The sequence below is a fragment of the Vipera ursinii genome (assembly GCF_947247035.1).
Source record: "Vipera ursinii genome assembly, chromosome: 2".
In the NCBI taxonomy this organism is placed as follows: domain Eukaryota; kingdom Metazoa; phylum Chordata; class Lepidosauria; order Squamata; family Viperidae; genus Vipera; species Vipera ursinii.
In genome coordinates, this window is record NC_139513.1 from 259,434,887 (window position 1) to 259,452,492 (window position 17,606).

At 39.4% G+C, this 17,606-nt stretch overlaps 2 protein-coding genes across 2 annotated transcripts; one reads left to right on the top strand and one right to left on the bottom strand.

Annotated features, from left to right (window-relative positions):
- Positions 1-3,276: 3,276 nt before the first annotated feature.
- LOC310637016 (small ribosomal subunit protein uS12) lies at positions 3,277-5,931 on the bottom strand. The gene is made up of 4 exons (XM_083357268.1): positions 5,881-5,931; positions 4,801-4,960; positions 3,631-3,751; positions 3,277-3,475 (listed from the first exon to the last, which is right to left on the bottom strand). The coding sequence occupies exons 1-4, from the start codon at positions 5,882-5,884 to the stop codon at positions 3,329-3,331; spliced, it is 432 nt and encodes a 143-aa protein (XP_083213394.1). The 5' UTR covers positions 5,885-5,931; the 3' UTR covers positions 3,277-3,328.
- Positions 5,932-6,376: 445 nt separating this feature from the next.
- LOC310633312 (small ribosomal subunit protein uS12) lies at positions 6,377-11,035 on the top strand. Its single transcript, XM_083351013.1, has 4 exons — positions 6,377-6,459; positions 9,097-9,256; positions 10,100-10,220; positions 10,841-11,035. Exons 1-4 carry the CDS (start codon positions 6,456-6,458, stop codon positions 10,985-10,987), a joined length of 432 nt encoding a protein of 143 aa, XP_083207139.1. The 5' UTR covers positions 6,377-6,455; the 3' UTR covers positions 10,988-11,035.
- The last annotated feature ends 6,571 nt before the right edge of the window (positions 11,036-17,606 follow it).

Below are 17,606 nucleotides of genomic sequence, written 5' to 3' on the forward strand. Positions count from 1 at the left end.
AAATACTCTTTTTAAAAAAGAAAATACTTTTTTAAAAAGAATTTTAAAAAAAATACAGTAAAACTATTATTAATTTTGTGTTTCCAGACCTGTGAGAATAAACCTGCCTTGTTCATAGAAATTTAGGAAGACTGTGCCAGATGTTGTCTTCCATTTGTTGTTTTTAAACCTATCTGCATTATGAAGCACTCAAGAAACATTTTGCCTTTGTAACACAATAAGACATGATGAAATCTAAATTTTCACTGTCATAGGTCTAATGATTTCATAATACTGTCATTGTCCCTCTGGTGATTTATATTGCTTTCACAGAACACATAACACCCATCAACAGTGAAATAATAAAAAGGCTGCCTTCATTATTATTTTGGCACAATGACGATTCTAGAATGCTTCTAAATGACTACTGGGAAAATACCGGTAATTGATACCATCAGACGTCAAATCCAACTGAAGATTTTTTAATATTTTAAAAAATGACATATACTTTTGGAGGCTTTGGAAGGCTCGTATCACCTCAGAACCATTGGTTATGGTTTAATAATTTAATCTCTGTTGAGATAGGCAGTTACCCTTTAAGTAAGATATGAAATACTAGCAATATTGGGGCCAAACTATAAATTCATTTTCCTTCCTTCCTTTCACCTTTCCTTTCTCTTTTGCCCAAATATGTTGTATTTAGAAAACGTGCATTTTATTGCCAATTGAATATAAAAATACTTATCAAAATGTCATTTTTTGACATTAAGTCATTAATCCAGTCATATTTAATAACCTCCTTGAAATTCCAAGGAAGTCATGTGGATTATACTGTAGAAAGCAGATTGAGAACTGCTGCCTTATGCAAATTCCAAATTAAGTTAAAATGGAAGTAAAAACCCAAATATTTTCCAGGACAAAACTATTATGAGCATACAAGATGAATGTAAAAAAAGACTGTGAAAGACCAAGAAAGCAAGCACACTGGATGTCAGAACAGATGATGGAAATTGCATAAAGGGAAGAGAAGCTAAAGTTTAGAAAAGTAAAGGAACATGACAAAGAATTTCAGAGTTGCTAGAATAAACAAACAGTATCACATTATAACACTGAAGATGGAAACAGACTTGGGAAAAACAAGTCTTCCAAAAGAACACAGAAATAAGGAGGTTCCAGCTTAAAGTGATATACTAAAGAATGCCAATGGTAGGAAAGAAGAAAGAAAGAAAGAAAGAAAGAAAGAAAGAAAGAAAGAAAGAAAGAAAGAAAGAAAGAAAGAAAGAAAGAAATTTGTGGTGAAATATTTACTCGTTACTCGTCCCAGCTTCTGCCAACCTAGCAGTTCGAAAGCACGTAAAAATGCAAGTAGAAAAATAGGGACCGCTACGGTGGGAAGGTAACAGCATTCTGTGCACCTTTGGCATCTACTCATGCCAGCCACATGACCACAGAGACATCCTCGGACAAGCGCTGGCTCTTCGGCTTTGAAACGAAGATAAGCACCGGCCCCTAGAGTTGGAAACGACTAGCACGCATGTGCGGGGGAACCTTTACCTTTTACCTTACAGATTCCCAGGAGGGACAGGCTGCATTCCAAAGGACCAAGAAACAGCTAAGTTTAGATAGTTTGGTTGGAAGTCAAGATAGCTCCTCCCTATTAGTACTCAGAGTACATCTTTAATTATGCAAATAGTTACTTTAGTTTGACAAGATTTCTGTCTATAGTGAGGAAAAATAAAGGAAACTACTTAGATGTAACTCTGCATGCCTTTCCTGGTTTTTGGAGCCTGATACTATCATACAATATCCACATACTAGCAAAATAATACATAGGATCTCCAACACAGACTGTACCCTACATGAGAAAAGATATTCAAGCTCTTTTTAGAAAAGGCCAAGAAACAAGTTACATTTTTGCTGATGCAAGGTGGGTAAGTGAGAAAGCCAAAGAATACTAAAAGGAAGTCAATATATGCCTTATTGTTTATAGAAAAGCCTTTGATTGTGTTGAGTCTAGCTGTGGAATGTCCTTGGGAAAACAGGAATCCCAAAACATCTTGTACAAAATCCTGGCTTAGGTCCGGGATACTTGCAGGACCATCTGCTGCCGGGAACAAATTCCCATCGTCCAGTACGCTCACACAGAGAAGGCCTCCTCAGGGTACCGTCAGCTAGGCAATGTCAGCTGGCGACCCCCAGGGGGAGGGCCTTCTCTGTGGGAGCGCCAGCCCTATGGAATCAGCTCCCCCCTGAGCTTCGGATGGCCCAAAACCTCCAATCCTTTCGCCGCGGCCTCAAAACACTCCTTTTCCACCAGGCTGACCTAGACTGACAGGCATTTTAATTAATTTATATTTAGTATTTTTAATTTATTTTTTTTAATTCTCTAATTTTAATTTATTGCACAGATGTTCTCAATTTTATTTCTATCTTGATTTCTGTACCTATTTTATGTTTTGCTGTTAGCCGCCCTGAGTCCTTCGGGAGATAGGGCGGGATATAAATCCCATCAATAAATAAATAAATAAATAAATAAAATCCATCTACAAGACAGGAAACCACAGTATAGATATGACAAAATAGCCTGGCTACAGGTTTGGCCAGTCACTGTCTTACCCCAACAACCTCACAGGGTAGTTGGGTGGGGGAAATAGGAGGAAGGAGTATCAGATGCATTTGCCATCTTGTAATATACAAATAATAAGACATGGGATAAAATAATCTAATGTAACAAAAAAAATTGAGACAAGGCTATATGGGTAGTCTTTCAGTTATGACCATTTTGAAGTTAGAATGGCACTTATGAGGTCAAAGGCTACCAATTTTCCTTTAAATTCTAACTTTTAATTAATTCCAACTATGTCTTTTGTCTAATATTTTAAATTCTTTTTTTTTTTGCTCACATGCAAAGATGTCCAACAGGGGATACAAGCCTCTGGAAACTGCTATGGATAAGTTTAAAATAGACACGATTTTATTTACTTAAATAAATGGTTTGTTCTGTTTACCCTTGCATGTCCCTTGTTACATTACTACATCAAAGAAAATATACTTTTCTTAGCAATCAGTATTACTAAATAAACTTTTAAAAATTTCATTTTCTTGATTCAAAATGGACCCTATTTAGAATAGAAGCTGTACCCACATTGATGCAAAGTAATGAAAATCTCCTGAACTCGGCAGGATTTTCTTACAAGCAAAGCAACTCTGGGATATTATGTAAGAATAAAGTCAAAAGCATCATGAAAAATTTACAGACACACATTCTGGGTCACTTTATGAAAGACTCATCAGGGAAACCTTATTAAAGCAAAAATGTTTATTAGATCCATTCACAGCATCACAGGAATTATGATCTGGGTCTCTCCTTCTTGCCTTTGTACAAGGCTAGTAGAGAAACATTGGCGACTTTAACAACTTTGAAGCGAACTCCAGGAATGTCACCAACAGCATGACCCTTCCGACCAAAGCCAGCAACCAGGACTTCATCATTCTCCTAGTTTAAAACAAGACAACAATTAATGTTTGATGACAAAAGCATGATCATACTTTTACAATTTTTAGTTCTAAGAAAAAAATGATTTAGTTTCATTCAATTAATAATTTTCCACCTTCAATCAGGTGCCATATTATAGCCATCAATGCATTTACCTCAATAAAATTCAAACAGCCATCATTGGGAACAAAAGCTGTAATCTTCTTGCCATTCTTGATAAGCTGAACTCGAACACACTTCCTAATGGCAGAATTCGGCTGTTTAGCCTCTACACCACTGAAACATGAATTGAACAACACAGACACTGTTATAATACATTTCTAAAGTACAATAATAATGCTTAGCATCTAATTATACAATCTTCATATTCTGAATTCATAATCTTAAGATCATAAAACCAAATGATATTTGGGGTTGTCTTCCCGTGTGCAAATGACAATCAAAACTAAGGCACAATTTACAGCTAGTCCTGTTTATGTAAGAACACAGCAAAATCCAGGCATCTCTGTATCTCTTTATTATTTTCCATGGATCTTACTCCAAGTAAGTGTGTATAATGCTGGAATATTAATTTTACCTATTGTAAGAAAAAACTGGACAATTATGTAAGTAATAATACAGATAAGCACACAGATAAAACCCACGGAACTTAACAAGACAAACTGAAGTCTGAGTTCCATGGGCTTGTTTATAAGTAAATAGAAACATATAGAACAGTATCCTTAGGCAAATAACTGGCTGTTATATGCTTCATAAAACAAAAACAAAAGAAACTTAACATTTACAAAGATGCAAAAGACGGATTAAGGTTGGTTATAGGTAAACTAGTAGTTCTCAAAGTGTGGTCTGGGGGCCCTGAGAGGTCTCCGAGACCTTTTCAGAAGGTTGACAAAGTCAAATATTTTTAAATCATTTCATTTTAATTTCTAATACATGAAATGCAGAAATAACTGATATAAACCAAAGCTTGTTGGAGTCCTCATTCTTAAGAATATAAAGGTTCCCGAGACCAAAATGCTTATTATTCTGTATCAAACACTAATTTCTAATTTTAATAATTGGAACAGAGAAATCATTCAGAGCTGTGCTAAGACAACAACCTTGAAGATCTTCCTCTTACCGGTAGAATTCCAGATTGTAAGTTTTATTATGGACTTTTTGAAGTTGTAGGTACAAGAACATTCCCATTCCAACCATCAATACAAATTCTCTCTCTAAGGCTGCAATTCATATGGAGAATCGGGAATACCCAAGCACCTCTAACAGCAATAGCTCAATTATAAATAATTCCACACTCTAGTTAATAATGGTGAGATCTCACTTACACTTTTTCCAGGACAATTCCCTTAGCATGGGAAGCTCCCCCAAAAGGGTTGGCTTTCAAAGCAGTACCCAGATGGGCCTTCTTATATTGTTTGTCATGCCACTTCTGTTCACGACGGTGACTGCGCAGCTTCCTGGCTGTACGAAGTCCACGACACTTGCCTAGAAAAGGAAGTTTAGAGATGAGAAGAAGAATTTCCCCTGGATTTCATCCGAAGGACCTCATTACAATAGGCCAGGGGTAGGCAACCTTCTTCTGCCAACCTAGCAGTTCAAAAGCATGTAAAAATGCAAGTAGAAAAATAGGGACCGCTACGGTGGGAAGGTAACGGCGTTCCGTGCGCCTTTGGCGTCTAGTCATGCCGACCACATGACCACAGAGACGTCCTCGGACAAGCGCTGGCTCTTCGGCTTTGAAACGGAGATGAGCACCGGCCCCTAGAGTCGGAAACGACTAGCACGCATGTGCGGGGGAACCTTTACCTTTAGGCAACCTTGGCTTTTTTGATTCATGGACTTCAACTCCCAGAATTCCTGAGTCAGCGTAGCTGACTCAGGAATTCTGGGAGTTGAAGTCCATGAGTCATAAAAGAGCCGAGGTTGCCTACCCCTGCAATAGGCCTTACTACTGATTTTTGTTGTTGTTGTTGTTAAAACTTTCATGCTGTTTTTATTCTTGGTTCCGTCGACGACTCTTGGTATTTGGGTGATATCTACTGTGGTGACAAAGAAGCTACTTGCAGCCAGATCTACTTAACAAGATAGGATTCCTCGAGGGGGGGGGGAAACAAGATTGCAAATTAAATGTTAAGTTTTAAAAAGCGACCCAAAGCCACAGAAAACTCGCTCCGAGCCCTGCCAGGACACTGAAAAGGCGCGTGCAGGGAAATCGAAGTGGACTCCGAAGGAGACTTCCGCCAACTAATTGGCGCTTTAAAAAAAAAAAGAAAATCTGACCGAAGACAGCAGCATCGAGGCAGACAATACAGTTTCAATTATATATGCCGGCTCCCCTATGCAGACACCCAGACTTATAAGGACCGCTTATACCGCCCGTCAGAAAAGCTACAGGTTCCTCTCACCCATCGCGCTGCCGCGTTCCCGAACCGAAGACGACAAAAAAAGACCCACAAACCTTTGCGGCGGATTTACGTAACAGTGGCGAAGACCCCGCGTACATGTGGTGCCCTGCGCCTGACTCGCCGGATTTTACACTATCTTCTGTTAAGAGGGGGGGAAAAAAGGGCGAATGCCAGCGTGGGCGCGGGAGGCTGAGCGGGAAGGAAAAAAAAATTACAAGGCCGCTCACATGTGATCCTAATAAATTAGAAACGCCTCAAAGATACACACACACACACACACACACACACACACACACAAAACGCATTCCCGCAGTATCTGTATTTCTATCTTCGCAAAGAAAGACAGCCTAACTGGAGGTCTAACGTTTCTAGGTTTGAGCAAATGAGACTCTTGTCAGAAAAGGAGCGGCTGCCAAATAAATTCCGCACAATGCGCCGCGCCGCGACTATCCTCCTTGCAGCAGGCTTTCAGTTAGACAGCTTTTTCCCCCGAAAAGTGTGCGTTGCGGGAGGGTCCTCGAGGCCGATGCATTCTGGGTCTTTCTTTTTCCTCCTCGGGATCCGCGGACGACACGATGGGTGAGGTGCTCCGGGTCTGGGCTTCTCGTTATGGCTGAACGGAGGGGTGAAAAGGACCGCGTTGTGGCTGAGGGATCTTGGCGGGCGGGAAAAAAGCACACACGCCCCGCCGCCGTCCGCTCAGCGCAATTTTTTTAAGCACCACGAGGGACCCCCTTGTGGGTTCCTAAAATTAGTCCCTCCTCGTGTTATTAATTCATAGAGCTCCCTGATACGAGATAACAGCGATGGTATATTTAAAAAATCGGCCAGCAGGATTTGCCTATTCGGAAACAGAGTTTCTGTTAGAAACCTTGAGTTTCTAAGGATGCATTGAAATCCAAATCCCATCTTCCCCGACAAGCTTTGCCAGAGATGTGCTCGTTAGGGGATGTTGTTGTTAGTTGCAAAGTCGTGTCCGACCCATCGCGACCCTATGGACAATGTTCCTCCAGGCCTTCCTGTCCTCTACCATCTTCTGGAGTCCATTTAAGCTCACGCCTACTGCTTCAGTGACTCCATCCAGCCACCTCATTCTCTGTCGTCCCCTTCTTCTATTGCCCTCAATCTTTCCCAGCATGAGGCTCTTCTCCAGTGAGTCCTTCCTTCTCATTAGGTGGCCAAAGTATTTGAGTTTTAGCTTCAGGATCTGGCCTTCTAAAGAGCACTCAGGGTTGATCTCCTCTAGGACTTACTGGTTTGATCGCCTTGCAGTCCAAGGGACTCGCAGGAGTCTTCTCCAGCACCATAGTTCAAAGGCCTCAATTCTTTGGCACTCAGCCTTTCTTATGGTCCAGCTTTCACTGCCATACATTGCAACTGGGAAGACCATAGCCTTGACTATACGCACTTTTGTTGACAGGGTGATGTCTCTCCGTTAGGGGATAGGGGAGTTCAAACTGAACAGGCTTGAAGAGCATGACATGGAAAATACATTTTAGAGCCAGTGTTTGCCATCTGTGGTACAGTTGATGAGACTACAGCCAGCATGACCGCTCTTGAGAATTTTGGGAATAAAAGTCTATACCAAGTCAAACTTGGCCCTTTTATGACTTGTGGATTTCCACTCCCAGAATTCCCCAGCCAGCGTGCCTGAATGATTTTTTTTTACATCATATTTGGTTTACATAATGAGATTTACTTACAAAACTCAGATTTCTCTAATGTTTACGTTCCCATTCTGCAATGAATAATGATATAAATTCCCATTTGTTACTAGGTGTATTATAAATAGAAAAAAAATTAAAATAAACTGGGAATGTGCTGTGAAAAAGGAAACCAGATTGGAACTTCAGAAATCGTAATATGTATAATGTGCATTTGTATGCACACACACAAAGAGGGGAACACAAGACTTTGGAACAATAATAGAATAGAGCTGGAAGGGACCTTGGAGGTCTTCTAGTCCAGCCCCCTGCTTAAGTAGGAGAACCTACACCATCTCAGACAGGTGGTTGTCTAGTCTTTTCCTAAAGATCTCCAGTGATGGGGCACCCATGATTTCTGGGGGTAAGCTGTTCCACTGGTTGATTGATCTTGCTGTCAGGAAGTTTCTTCTTAAATCCAGTTTGCTTCTCTCCTTGATCAGTTTCCAACCACTGTTTCTTGTCCTTCCCTCTGGTGCTCTGGTGAACAACCTGAACCCTTCTGCCCCTCAAATACTGAAACACTACTATCATGTCTCCCCTATTTCTTTTCTTTAAGCAAGCCAAACCCAAGTCCTGCAGCCATTCTTCATATGTTTTAGTCTCCAGGCCTTTGATCATCTTAATTGCTCTTCTCTGAATTTTTTCTAAACTCTAACATCTTTTTTGTGATATGGTGACCAAAATTGTACTCCAGGTGTGGTCTTACTAGGGTTTTATAAAGCAGTACTAATACTAATACTTCGCATGTTCTTGATTCTATGCCTCTGTTTATACAACCCAGGATTGTATTAGCTTTTTTGGTTGCTGCTGCACACTGCTGGCTCATATTCAAGTGATCCATCCACTAGGACTCCAAGGTCCCTCTCACAGTTACTGCTTTTAAGCTGGGTCTCACCCAATCTGTATTTGTGCTTTTGGTTTTTCCTGCCTAAGTGCAGGACTTTGCTTTTCTCCAAATTGAAACTCATTTTGTTGGTAGGCGCCATTGTTCGAGTTAGTCAAGATAAATTTTGTTTATAAGGCTTTAGCATAGAGCAGTGTTTTTCAACCACTGTTCCGCGGCACACTAGTGTGCCGCGAGATGTTGCCTGGTGTGCCGTGGGAAAAATTGAAAAGTAATTATAAAATACTTTCTTTGTGTTTATTTGATTCCTATTCAAGAGAATTACTTTATATATAGTCAATATAGGCACAGAGTTAAATTTTTTAACATTTTCTAATGGTGGAGTGCCTCGTGATTTTTTTCATGAAACAAGTGTGCCTTTGCCCAAAAAAGGTTGAAAAACAGAGGCATAGAGTACCTCATTTTCAGTATACTCAGTTGCTTAAATTTGTGCAAAAAAACATCCTGGATGTAGTATCAGAAAATACTGTAAAATATTAGTGCAATTTTGAGTAGATTAAAAAAAATGAATCTTAGAAATCCTACTTAAATAGGGGAAGTTGATGAAGGTCCAGTTTTACAGACTTAATTGTAATTCCTAATAACTTTTATCACACCATTTTCTAGGCAAGTGTCGTGGACTTCGCACAGCCAGGAAGCTGCGCAGTCACCGTCGTGAACAGAAGTGGCATGACAAGCAATATAAGAAGGCCCATCTGGGCACTGCTTTGAAAGCCAATCCTTTTGGGGGAGCTTCTCATGCCAAAGGAATTGTTCTGGAAAAAGTGTGAGTTTCACTAGGAATTCATTGAATCTTAATTTTGACTGAAGAGATTTACCCTGTTTCTTTTAAGGTGTATTGTACTGTTTAGCAGAACTGATAAATGGATTAAGTGCAGTTGGGTGGCTGAGTAACATATTTTTGAAAGTATTCATGTATTTTGTTAATACGAATAGCATCAAATACTGGAAATTTTTCTTTAATTTCTGATCTTCTGAGTAAAGTGAAATTTGATATTAGTTTTTGCTGAATACTTAAATTATATTAGGCATTACTTGTTCCGTGGACTTGTTATGGCTGATTTGCAATTTGCTGTTTGTGTCGTGAGACTGAGTTTTCATTATTGGCATTTTGGTTATTTTTTAGCTCAGTGAATTTCAGTTTTGTTTTGTTTTTTTGTAGGCAGCCCATCAATATGAGGACTTGAGCTAAGCTCAGTTTTACAAAGATAGAAAATCTTCATTCAGTTAGGGAATACTTTTGATCTGTCAGAAAACCTCATGGAGGGAATGGAAAATATAGCAGTTTCTGCTGCACTTCTGTGTGTTTTCCTTCCTTAAAAATTTGACCCAGAAATTTGAGGAACTATCTGGAACATTGGAAGATATAAAGAAAAGAAAGCTGCAAAGATCATCTCCCTTTAAGCTAGCTGGATTGGTTCTGAACTCTTTAAGAAATGTTCCCACTAATGGAAGAGAAGCTGAATCTGACCCATGTCTAAAATGGTTTTCCTTAGTGGAAAGTGGTGGGAATATGCCTTTATTAAATAAAATGTTTTTCTATCCTAGCCAAGAAGACGTGTAGCTTGTGGTAAAAAAATTAAACATACATTCATTATTTTCATTTTAGTGGTGTGGAGGCTAAGCAGCCAAATTCTGCTATTAGAAAGTGTGTCCGAGTCCAGCTCATCAAGAATGGGAAGAAAATAACAGCTTTTGTTCCCAATGACGGTTGCTTGAACTTCATTGAGGTGCATAATTAATCTTTGCTCTATAAAACAGTAGGGAATAGTAATGTGTTTTTGCAATAATTATGACTGAGTTTTTTTATAAAATATTTCAGATGTGATCATTTTGCAGGAGAATATTTGCACAGAAAATTCTCAAAAATTGCAGGGAGGCGCTTACCTAAAAAATGTCCTACCTATAAAAGTACAAGGATCAACTAATCTCCCTTTTTTCTTATACACACACAAACCTACAATACAACCTACATATATACATATAAAGATAAAATCAAGCAGAAGAAAAAACATTAGCTGCCTGTATATGAAGGGGAATGATGGACCCTTGCAATAAAACATTGTCCAGGAAGTTTGTATTGTGGTCAATTATTGGGAGATGAATTTGGACCATGAACTTGGTTTTCTAGTATTCAGATTTTTCTCAAGAAAAAAAGACATTTCAGGAAATTAGGGTTTTCTTTTTTTACTGTTCTTTTTCTGTGTTGCTTCTCAGCTTTTAAAAAGAAGTAATAGATTTTGTTTGGCAAAGTGAGCCTTCAAAGACTCAAAAGTTGTTGTGTATATGTTTATTAAATTTTGATTGAATGACATTAACTGTTATTTGTTCATTGTTCATTGAATTTTAGGAGAACGATGAGGTTCTGGTTGCTGGCTTTGGTCGAAAAGGACATGCTGTTGGTGACATTCCTGGAGTTCGTTTCAAGGTTGTCAAAGTGGCAAACGTTTCCTTGTTAGCCTTGTACAAAGGCAAAAAGGAGAGACCCAGATCATAAATTTTATTTCGCTGTTAAGATAATAAATAACCGTTTGCTCTTAAGAAATGGCCATCACTTTTATTATGATTAATTTTGTAGTTTAGACATCATGCCTTTTACATAAATGTCAGGCTTAATATTTATAATAATTAGATTGGTCTGGAAAATTTCATATTGGATCTGGATTTGTATACAATACCAGAGTGGTATATTAGTCATTGATCATAACCTAGGAGGCCTAGTTCAAATCCATCGCAATCGTGGAAGCTCACTGGAGGATTTTTTACCAGTCATGATTTTACAATTAACTTGTATCAAAGAGTTGTCATGGGAATTGGAGCTTGGAATACCTTTAGTTCCTGAAGGAAAAATAAGATAGAAATGTAACAATCATTTTAGGGTTGATGAGATATGCTTGAAATACATTTTATTCTACGTTTTCTAAGTTGGATCGTTTTTATTAGTCTCAGGGTTACATTTGTTAGGACTGCGGTGGTTGGTTTTTATTTCTTTCATTTGGTGATAGGAAGATATTTAAGCTCCAGCATAAAGGTATACATGGATACATGAAGGACCAATGAAGCTATAGGCAGCCATTTGCTTTAGGGTGGGGCAGAAGAGGTATATGTGAAATGCAAAATACATTTTATTTCAGAAATTAAAGAAAATATTGTGTCCAGAAATTCTGTCAAATCATAGATCAATTACATTTTGGGAGAAGCAAATGTAACAGTTTTTCATATCCTTTGTTTCACCAGGAACAAAATCCAAAACAGTTTTAGATCAGGGCTTTTCAACCAGTGGTACGGGTACCACCTGTAGTACATTGGCACCTGGCAGGTGGTACTCGCCAATCCTAGAAAAGTAGCGGGGGAGGGGAATGGGCTGAACCAGTGGCAGTACCGCACAAGCCTGAGTGAGAGATGGCTGGAGCTGCAGGGCTGTCAGCTCAGCGGAAGCACCAGGATCAGTGCTTCTTCGGGGCTGTCAGCTCAGCGGAAGCACCAGGATCAGTGCCATGCTCCAGCTGGAGCTCGCCGCTGATCCTGGCACTTCTGAGCCCAGAAGAAGCGCCAATCAGCTGGAATGTTGCGGTATCTCCAGGGTCTTGTGATTTACATTCAGATGCTTGGCAACTGATTCATATTTATGACGGTCACAGTGTCCCAGGGTCATGTGAAGTGACCAAAACCTGCTGCAACCACCCAGCAGACGGGTTGGGGTGGGGGAATAAAAACCTAACACCCCCACCCCACCCCCTGCTCACAACAATGAAAACCTCGGACAGGAAGAAGAGCGCCACTGGGCAGGCAGGCAGGTGTCTTGCTCGGCTGTGGCTTGGGGGGCACTTTTTTCAGTGCCATTGTAATTTTGAACAGTCACTAAGTGAACTGTTGTAAGTCGAGGACTACCTGTACTTAATCAGTTTTTTCCTTTTTTTTTTTTTTTTTTTGGTCATCAAGTTTTTGACACCTTGCTAGGCAACTGGTGGTACTCGGATGTTGCCATATCCTAAAAGTGGTACAATGGGTGAAAAGGTTGAAAAGTCCTGTTTTATATAACGAGAAATAGTTGAAATATCTTTTTTGATTGCAAAAATCTAGACAACCATAAGATGGCACAAAGACAAAACTTTTCTCTATTCCTCTTTGGGGTCAGCTCACAGAATGGAAGAAATGAGTAAATGTAATAAAAATAAGAAATAAAAAAGTGTAGTTTACACAAAGTAAGTTCATACCTTCTATTCATTTCTGGAATAATGAACCCATATCCAATGAGTTGAACATTTTATTAAATAATAACCACTGGATTTTCACATAGAAGCAGATAATATTTGGATGGTTACAATACTTAGAAATAGCATAATGTGTCCATTTCTTAATGGTTTATGATTGTGCTTATATAAAACTACATAGTTTGCACATACAGATGCATTTTGTGCTCTTACAGTCTTAACATACAGACTGCTTCCCCATCCTAGAATATGCTGATATTCATATAATTTATTACTTGGGTTTCCTTAAATGTGACTTGTCATTCAGAGATAATGGAAAGGGGTCTTTATTTGTCCCTGTATTCTACCACTTCTACTTTCTTATAACTCAGCACGGAATATCTTGGCCTGTTTGATAAGAGGTAGTGATTATTCTGGTCATGTTTGCAATGGAAGCTTTTAAAAGTGTTTGCAAGTTAACTTGCCATGGGTCTGGTGGATTCAGGAATCCAGGGTGGCAACTTGTTGCTGAGGTTATAGGAAAAGGAATTTGGAAGGTTCTTTTTCACCAAAGTTGGGGTAATTTTTGCTGGTGGGTCTTCATGAAGATCCAGTGGCTAGACAGTACTGATTAGTTTTGACAACAGAAGATAGGAGAGTGGTGCTTAACAGTACTTAACTGCAGACAAGTTCATTTGGTTACTTGGTGTGAAATAAATTTGCACAAAGTGACTTTCATAGGTATGATCCTGGTTGCCTACCAATACTTTTGCCAATATGTCCACTAAAATGGGCTCAGCAGGCAAAGAGGAAAAAAAGAGGAACCAACCAAGTAAAGAGCTCCATGGGAGCTAAGAAAGCATCTTGCATTAATCTAGTCCAGACATGTCAAACACAAGGCCCGGGGGCCGGATGCGGCCCGCGAAGTGGTTTCATGTGGCCCGCGAAGCCATCCTGGAAACAGTGAGGGAATGGCCCCCGCTGCCTTGGTCCTGGCCCAGAGACCCTCCTTCTGCCAGGGACCCTCAGATCTGTCCCACTCCTGCCCAGGCCCCCATAGGCACCCCTGATGCAAACGATGTAGAGCTGGCTATGCCCACCCAGTAGGCCATACACACTCTAGCCACGCCTACCCAGTAGGCCACGCCCACCCGGCCCCCTGAGGGCAACCGCAATGCTGATGCGGCCCTCAATGAAATTGAGTTTGACAGCCCTGATCTAGTCCTTTAAGTTAGGTTTAGCTTCTGAGCAGACAATGAAATTGAGGAAGTAAAAGAGCATCCTGTACAGAAATTTCGGAAGACGAAAAAGCAGCACGTTAACTGCAAGAATTCATTACCAAATTAACAAGAATGATCCTTTATTTTAATGAAATCAAATGCAGAGAGCAGAACATCAAGTAAAGTACCGTAGAAATAAAGTCAGCTGGCTGAACCAGAGAACTGAGAGACCCATGGTTTTGCCAAATTTGGTCATTGTCATGTAACAACAACATTGGTTCTTACAACCAAAAGCTGAAAGAAAAGCTTGAGTTGCAGCAGGTATGTTATCAACTTGAACAGAGAGGAGGAGGTGGTATAGAACCAGATTCAACACATTCAAAGGAGAATTCTACATATCTAGAAACATGTTTCCATCAGGGAGTGTAAGAAAACCCATTGCTATAAAATTTAATATCAGCATTTGCAATGGGAATTTCTTTAATAACATGGCAAGGAGAAAGGTCAGCAATTGAAAGAAGACAGCCATGATTGGAGATGTGTAAGGAGGAAGGATCAAGGGAAGAAACAAGGATGGCAGTAAAATTTGGAGATTTCAAGAAAGTACTGTAACTGTTCAGGCACTGGGAGGCAAGGGCAAGGCAAAACAATAGTACAGCCATCACTACATGAGCAACAGGCACAGAGAACACATATCCGTTAACAGGTTGAGAATTGGTCCAGCCTGAACTGCATGGAGACAAGATGAAAAAGGACAGCAACTGGATTAAGCTTGGAACTTATTTTTCCAAATGGGCAAAAATGCCATGCACTTGTTCAAACACACCAGAGGTTATACCATAATGATCAGGGCAAAACATAGACAGAATCTAATGCCTGCTTTAGTTGACCAAAGACATGGTCCTAGATCTCACTCTAAGCAAAAGCAAGCAAAATTTGAAGAAGAGTCTGAGAGTTGAACTTAGCCAAATCAAGAACACAATTGGTAGGAAGTAACATAGCCTGAAAGTAATACCAAATGTGAAATCAAATGAGCCAAATAAAGAAATGTTCATTTTGATTTGACCAAACCACATGCAGCAAACATATACTACTCACTGTTATTCTACAAACAGCCTGGGAATCAGAATCAGGAGCAGCAATGCTAAAACGCCTGAACAAATGCAAATGGAGAATTTTGCATGTGACTATATTCAGAGGAAGGCTTTGCAGATATAACAGTCTGTTATATAATAGTTTCAGGAATTTTCACACATGTTAATGATAATGGTACTTCAATAGCTATCAATTTGCAATGATAGTGAAGAGTTACATTTTCTCCTAAATGAGACCAAGGTTGAGTTCTTTAAAGCTGCAGTATTATTGTATTTCTGTTTAAAAAAACTACACTCCAGCACAAAAGTGAAGCTAGAGCTTATTTTCTCCATATATTTTCCAGAAGTGGTACTTATCCTTTATTCCATGTATTTATTGTGAATATTGAGAAGAAACCTAATGAATTAGTCTTAACACTGTGCTATGTTGGAAATACGACAAATGGTAGGCAGATTTTAGATCCTTTCTCACATTTTTTAATTTCTTTGACTTCTGAATTTCCTAATACATCAAGAAGCTGTATGCATAATGGAATTAATAAGGCTACATTGAAATCTTCTTTGGGGTGCTATGAAACCTTAACTCCTGTTATCTGGAAAATTAGGATTTCTTATCACCTGGAGAATCTGTGGGATGGAAGAGCTTGTTATGCTGTGGTCTAGCTTACTCTAGCACCAACTCTGTTTTCTGGTTAACGGGGTTTTTTTTCTTGCTTCCCCTACATGCCTGCAGTTGGGGTGTGGGTAGGCAGGCACTATGTTTTCTTTTATTTGCCTCCAAGGACTGAAGAAAACATGATGCACTATTGGCACTGGAGAAGGAGACCTAGATGTTTTATCTCTAGTTTTGGAGAACAGTATGGATTATTCAAAATTAGTGCTTTAGGCCAACCAAAGGTTTAACAGGCAGGTAATGCCTCGCTTAGCAGCCATTCAAAGGATGGACCCCCTAAAGGTACTTACGACCTAATTTCAAAGTTCGGATAGCCCCACACACACACACACCCTTCCCCCATGGTCACAAGATAGCATTTTGGACACTTGGTAAATGTTCACCTTCACATCTATTTGCAATGTCCTGGAGTCATGTGACTGCAATTTTTCCAATTTCTTCTAATTTTTGGCAAAGAAATTCCACTAGATAAAATGGATTCACTTAACAACTGCAGTGTTTACTTAACTACTGCTGCATTTGCTTAATAACTATGGTGTTCATTTAATGACCATCACAAAAATGATCATAAAAATTGGGCAAGGTCACGTGGAAACCCTGCTTAATGACCAAGATGATTTACAACCATAGTTCCAGCTCAATTAGTCACAAGTCAAGGATTACCTTTACCTATTTGAGGCCTTATTTCATTTAAAAAAACACAGGGTAGTAGTCATGGTACTATTCAATATAGTGACAGTTCATGTCCTATTCCCAATGAGCAACTGCTACATTTGACAGATAGATATGTCTTGCTATCCTTTTTTCTAGCCAAAGTGCAACCAGATTTACAGACATAAAAGAGTTGGAAGTCTTCCACTCCAACCCCTGCTTAAGCAGGAGTTCCTATTCCATTTCAGACAAATGGCTGAACAGTTTCTTCTTAAAAACCTCCAGCAAAAGCTACAAACAATCTGATAGTGTACCAAGGTAAGAAAACCTCCCTGACTCCTGGCTTGCTCCTTCCTCTGAATCTTCCATCTTCCATAATAGTTCAGCTATCTGTTGGATGCTTAAGGGGGCCTTCCAGAGCCACAGGATAGATGCTGCAAACTGGTGATCTAGGATGATTCTGTCTCTAACTGCTGCAAACAATGTTTTTCTTTTCTTTTCTTATGAAATTTGCCTACCAAACACATAAGAACCAAGAGTTTTCTTGCTAAAACATTTCTGTGTTCCAAGGGAGACATTTTAATCTCAACTAAAACCAAACATCATTTTAAGGTCTTCTAACCACCTTCAGAAATCAGAATGGATGGATCCCGTACATACAGACAGTGTTCTGTTATAGTTTTCTGGAAACTACCAAATCAATGAGATTTCCATCGCTACTGTATTCAGTGTCTACTATCAGTGGTTCAGATTACTGGCTTCCTCCCCCTCCCCCACCCCCCATTCCTCAGTATTCCATTCTCTTTCCTTCTTTCTCAGCTTTTCCATGATACTTGCATACAAGTGCTTCACAATCCTTCTCTATTTGCTTAGTGAAATGAATGCTATTTTTCTTTAACCCTACATGAGAAGTATGTGTTGCCTAACGTAAATCAATCAATCATGACAAACTATAAATCAAAACATGTACTGTAAATGATAGGAAGACCATACATATTTCTGTGAAGGATTTATGCTCGTAAACCTATCGAGTGAAAATTGCCCATGTTTGTAGTAATGTGGTGGTAAGGGATATGAGGGCATCCTACCACTAGATGCCACTCTTAGGGTGCTGAGAATTATTAAGAAAAAAAGCATAAGCTGTTGACTGTACAATGTTAATATGTTGGTTAGGAGAAAATCTTCTGAAACTGATGCACGATTTCAACAGTTCAACTTTGATCCACCAAAGGACTAAACATCTTTTATTTACTGTTGGGTGGTGTCATGTTTCCATCTCTGAAAA

What these genes read in the sequence shown, in the direction of transcription:
- LOC310637016 (XM_083357268.1), bottom strand. An exon ending in GGAATTGTCCTGGAAAAAGT is followed by an intron (nt 3,752 to 4,800) that starts GTAAGTGAGATC and finishes TTCATGTTTCAG; the next exon opens with TGGTGTAGAGGCTAAACAGC. An exon ending in GCTGTTTGAATTTTATTGAG is followed by an intron (nt 3,476 to 3,630) that starts GTAAATGCATTG and finishes GTTTTAAACTAG; the next exon opens with GAGAATGATGAAGTCCTGGT.
- LOC310633312 (XM_083351013.1), top strand. An exon ending in GGAATTGTTCTGGAAAAAGT is followed by an intron (nt 9,257 to 10,099) that starts GTGAGTTTCACT and finishes TTTTCATTTTAG; the next exon opens with TGGTGTGGAGGCTAAGCAGC. An exon ending in GTTGCTTGAACTTCATTGAG is followed by an intron (nt 10,221 to 10,840) that starts GTGCATAATTAA and finishes ATTGAATTTTAG; the next exon opens with GAGAACGATGAGGTTCTGGT.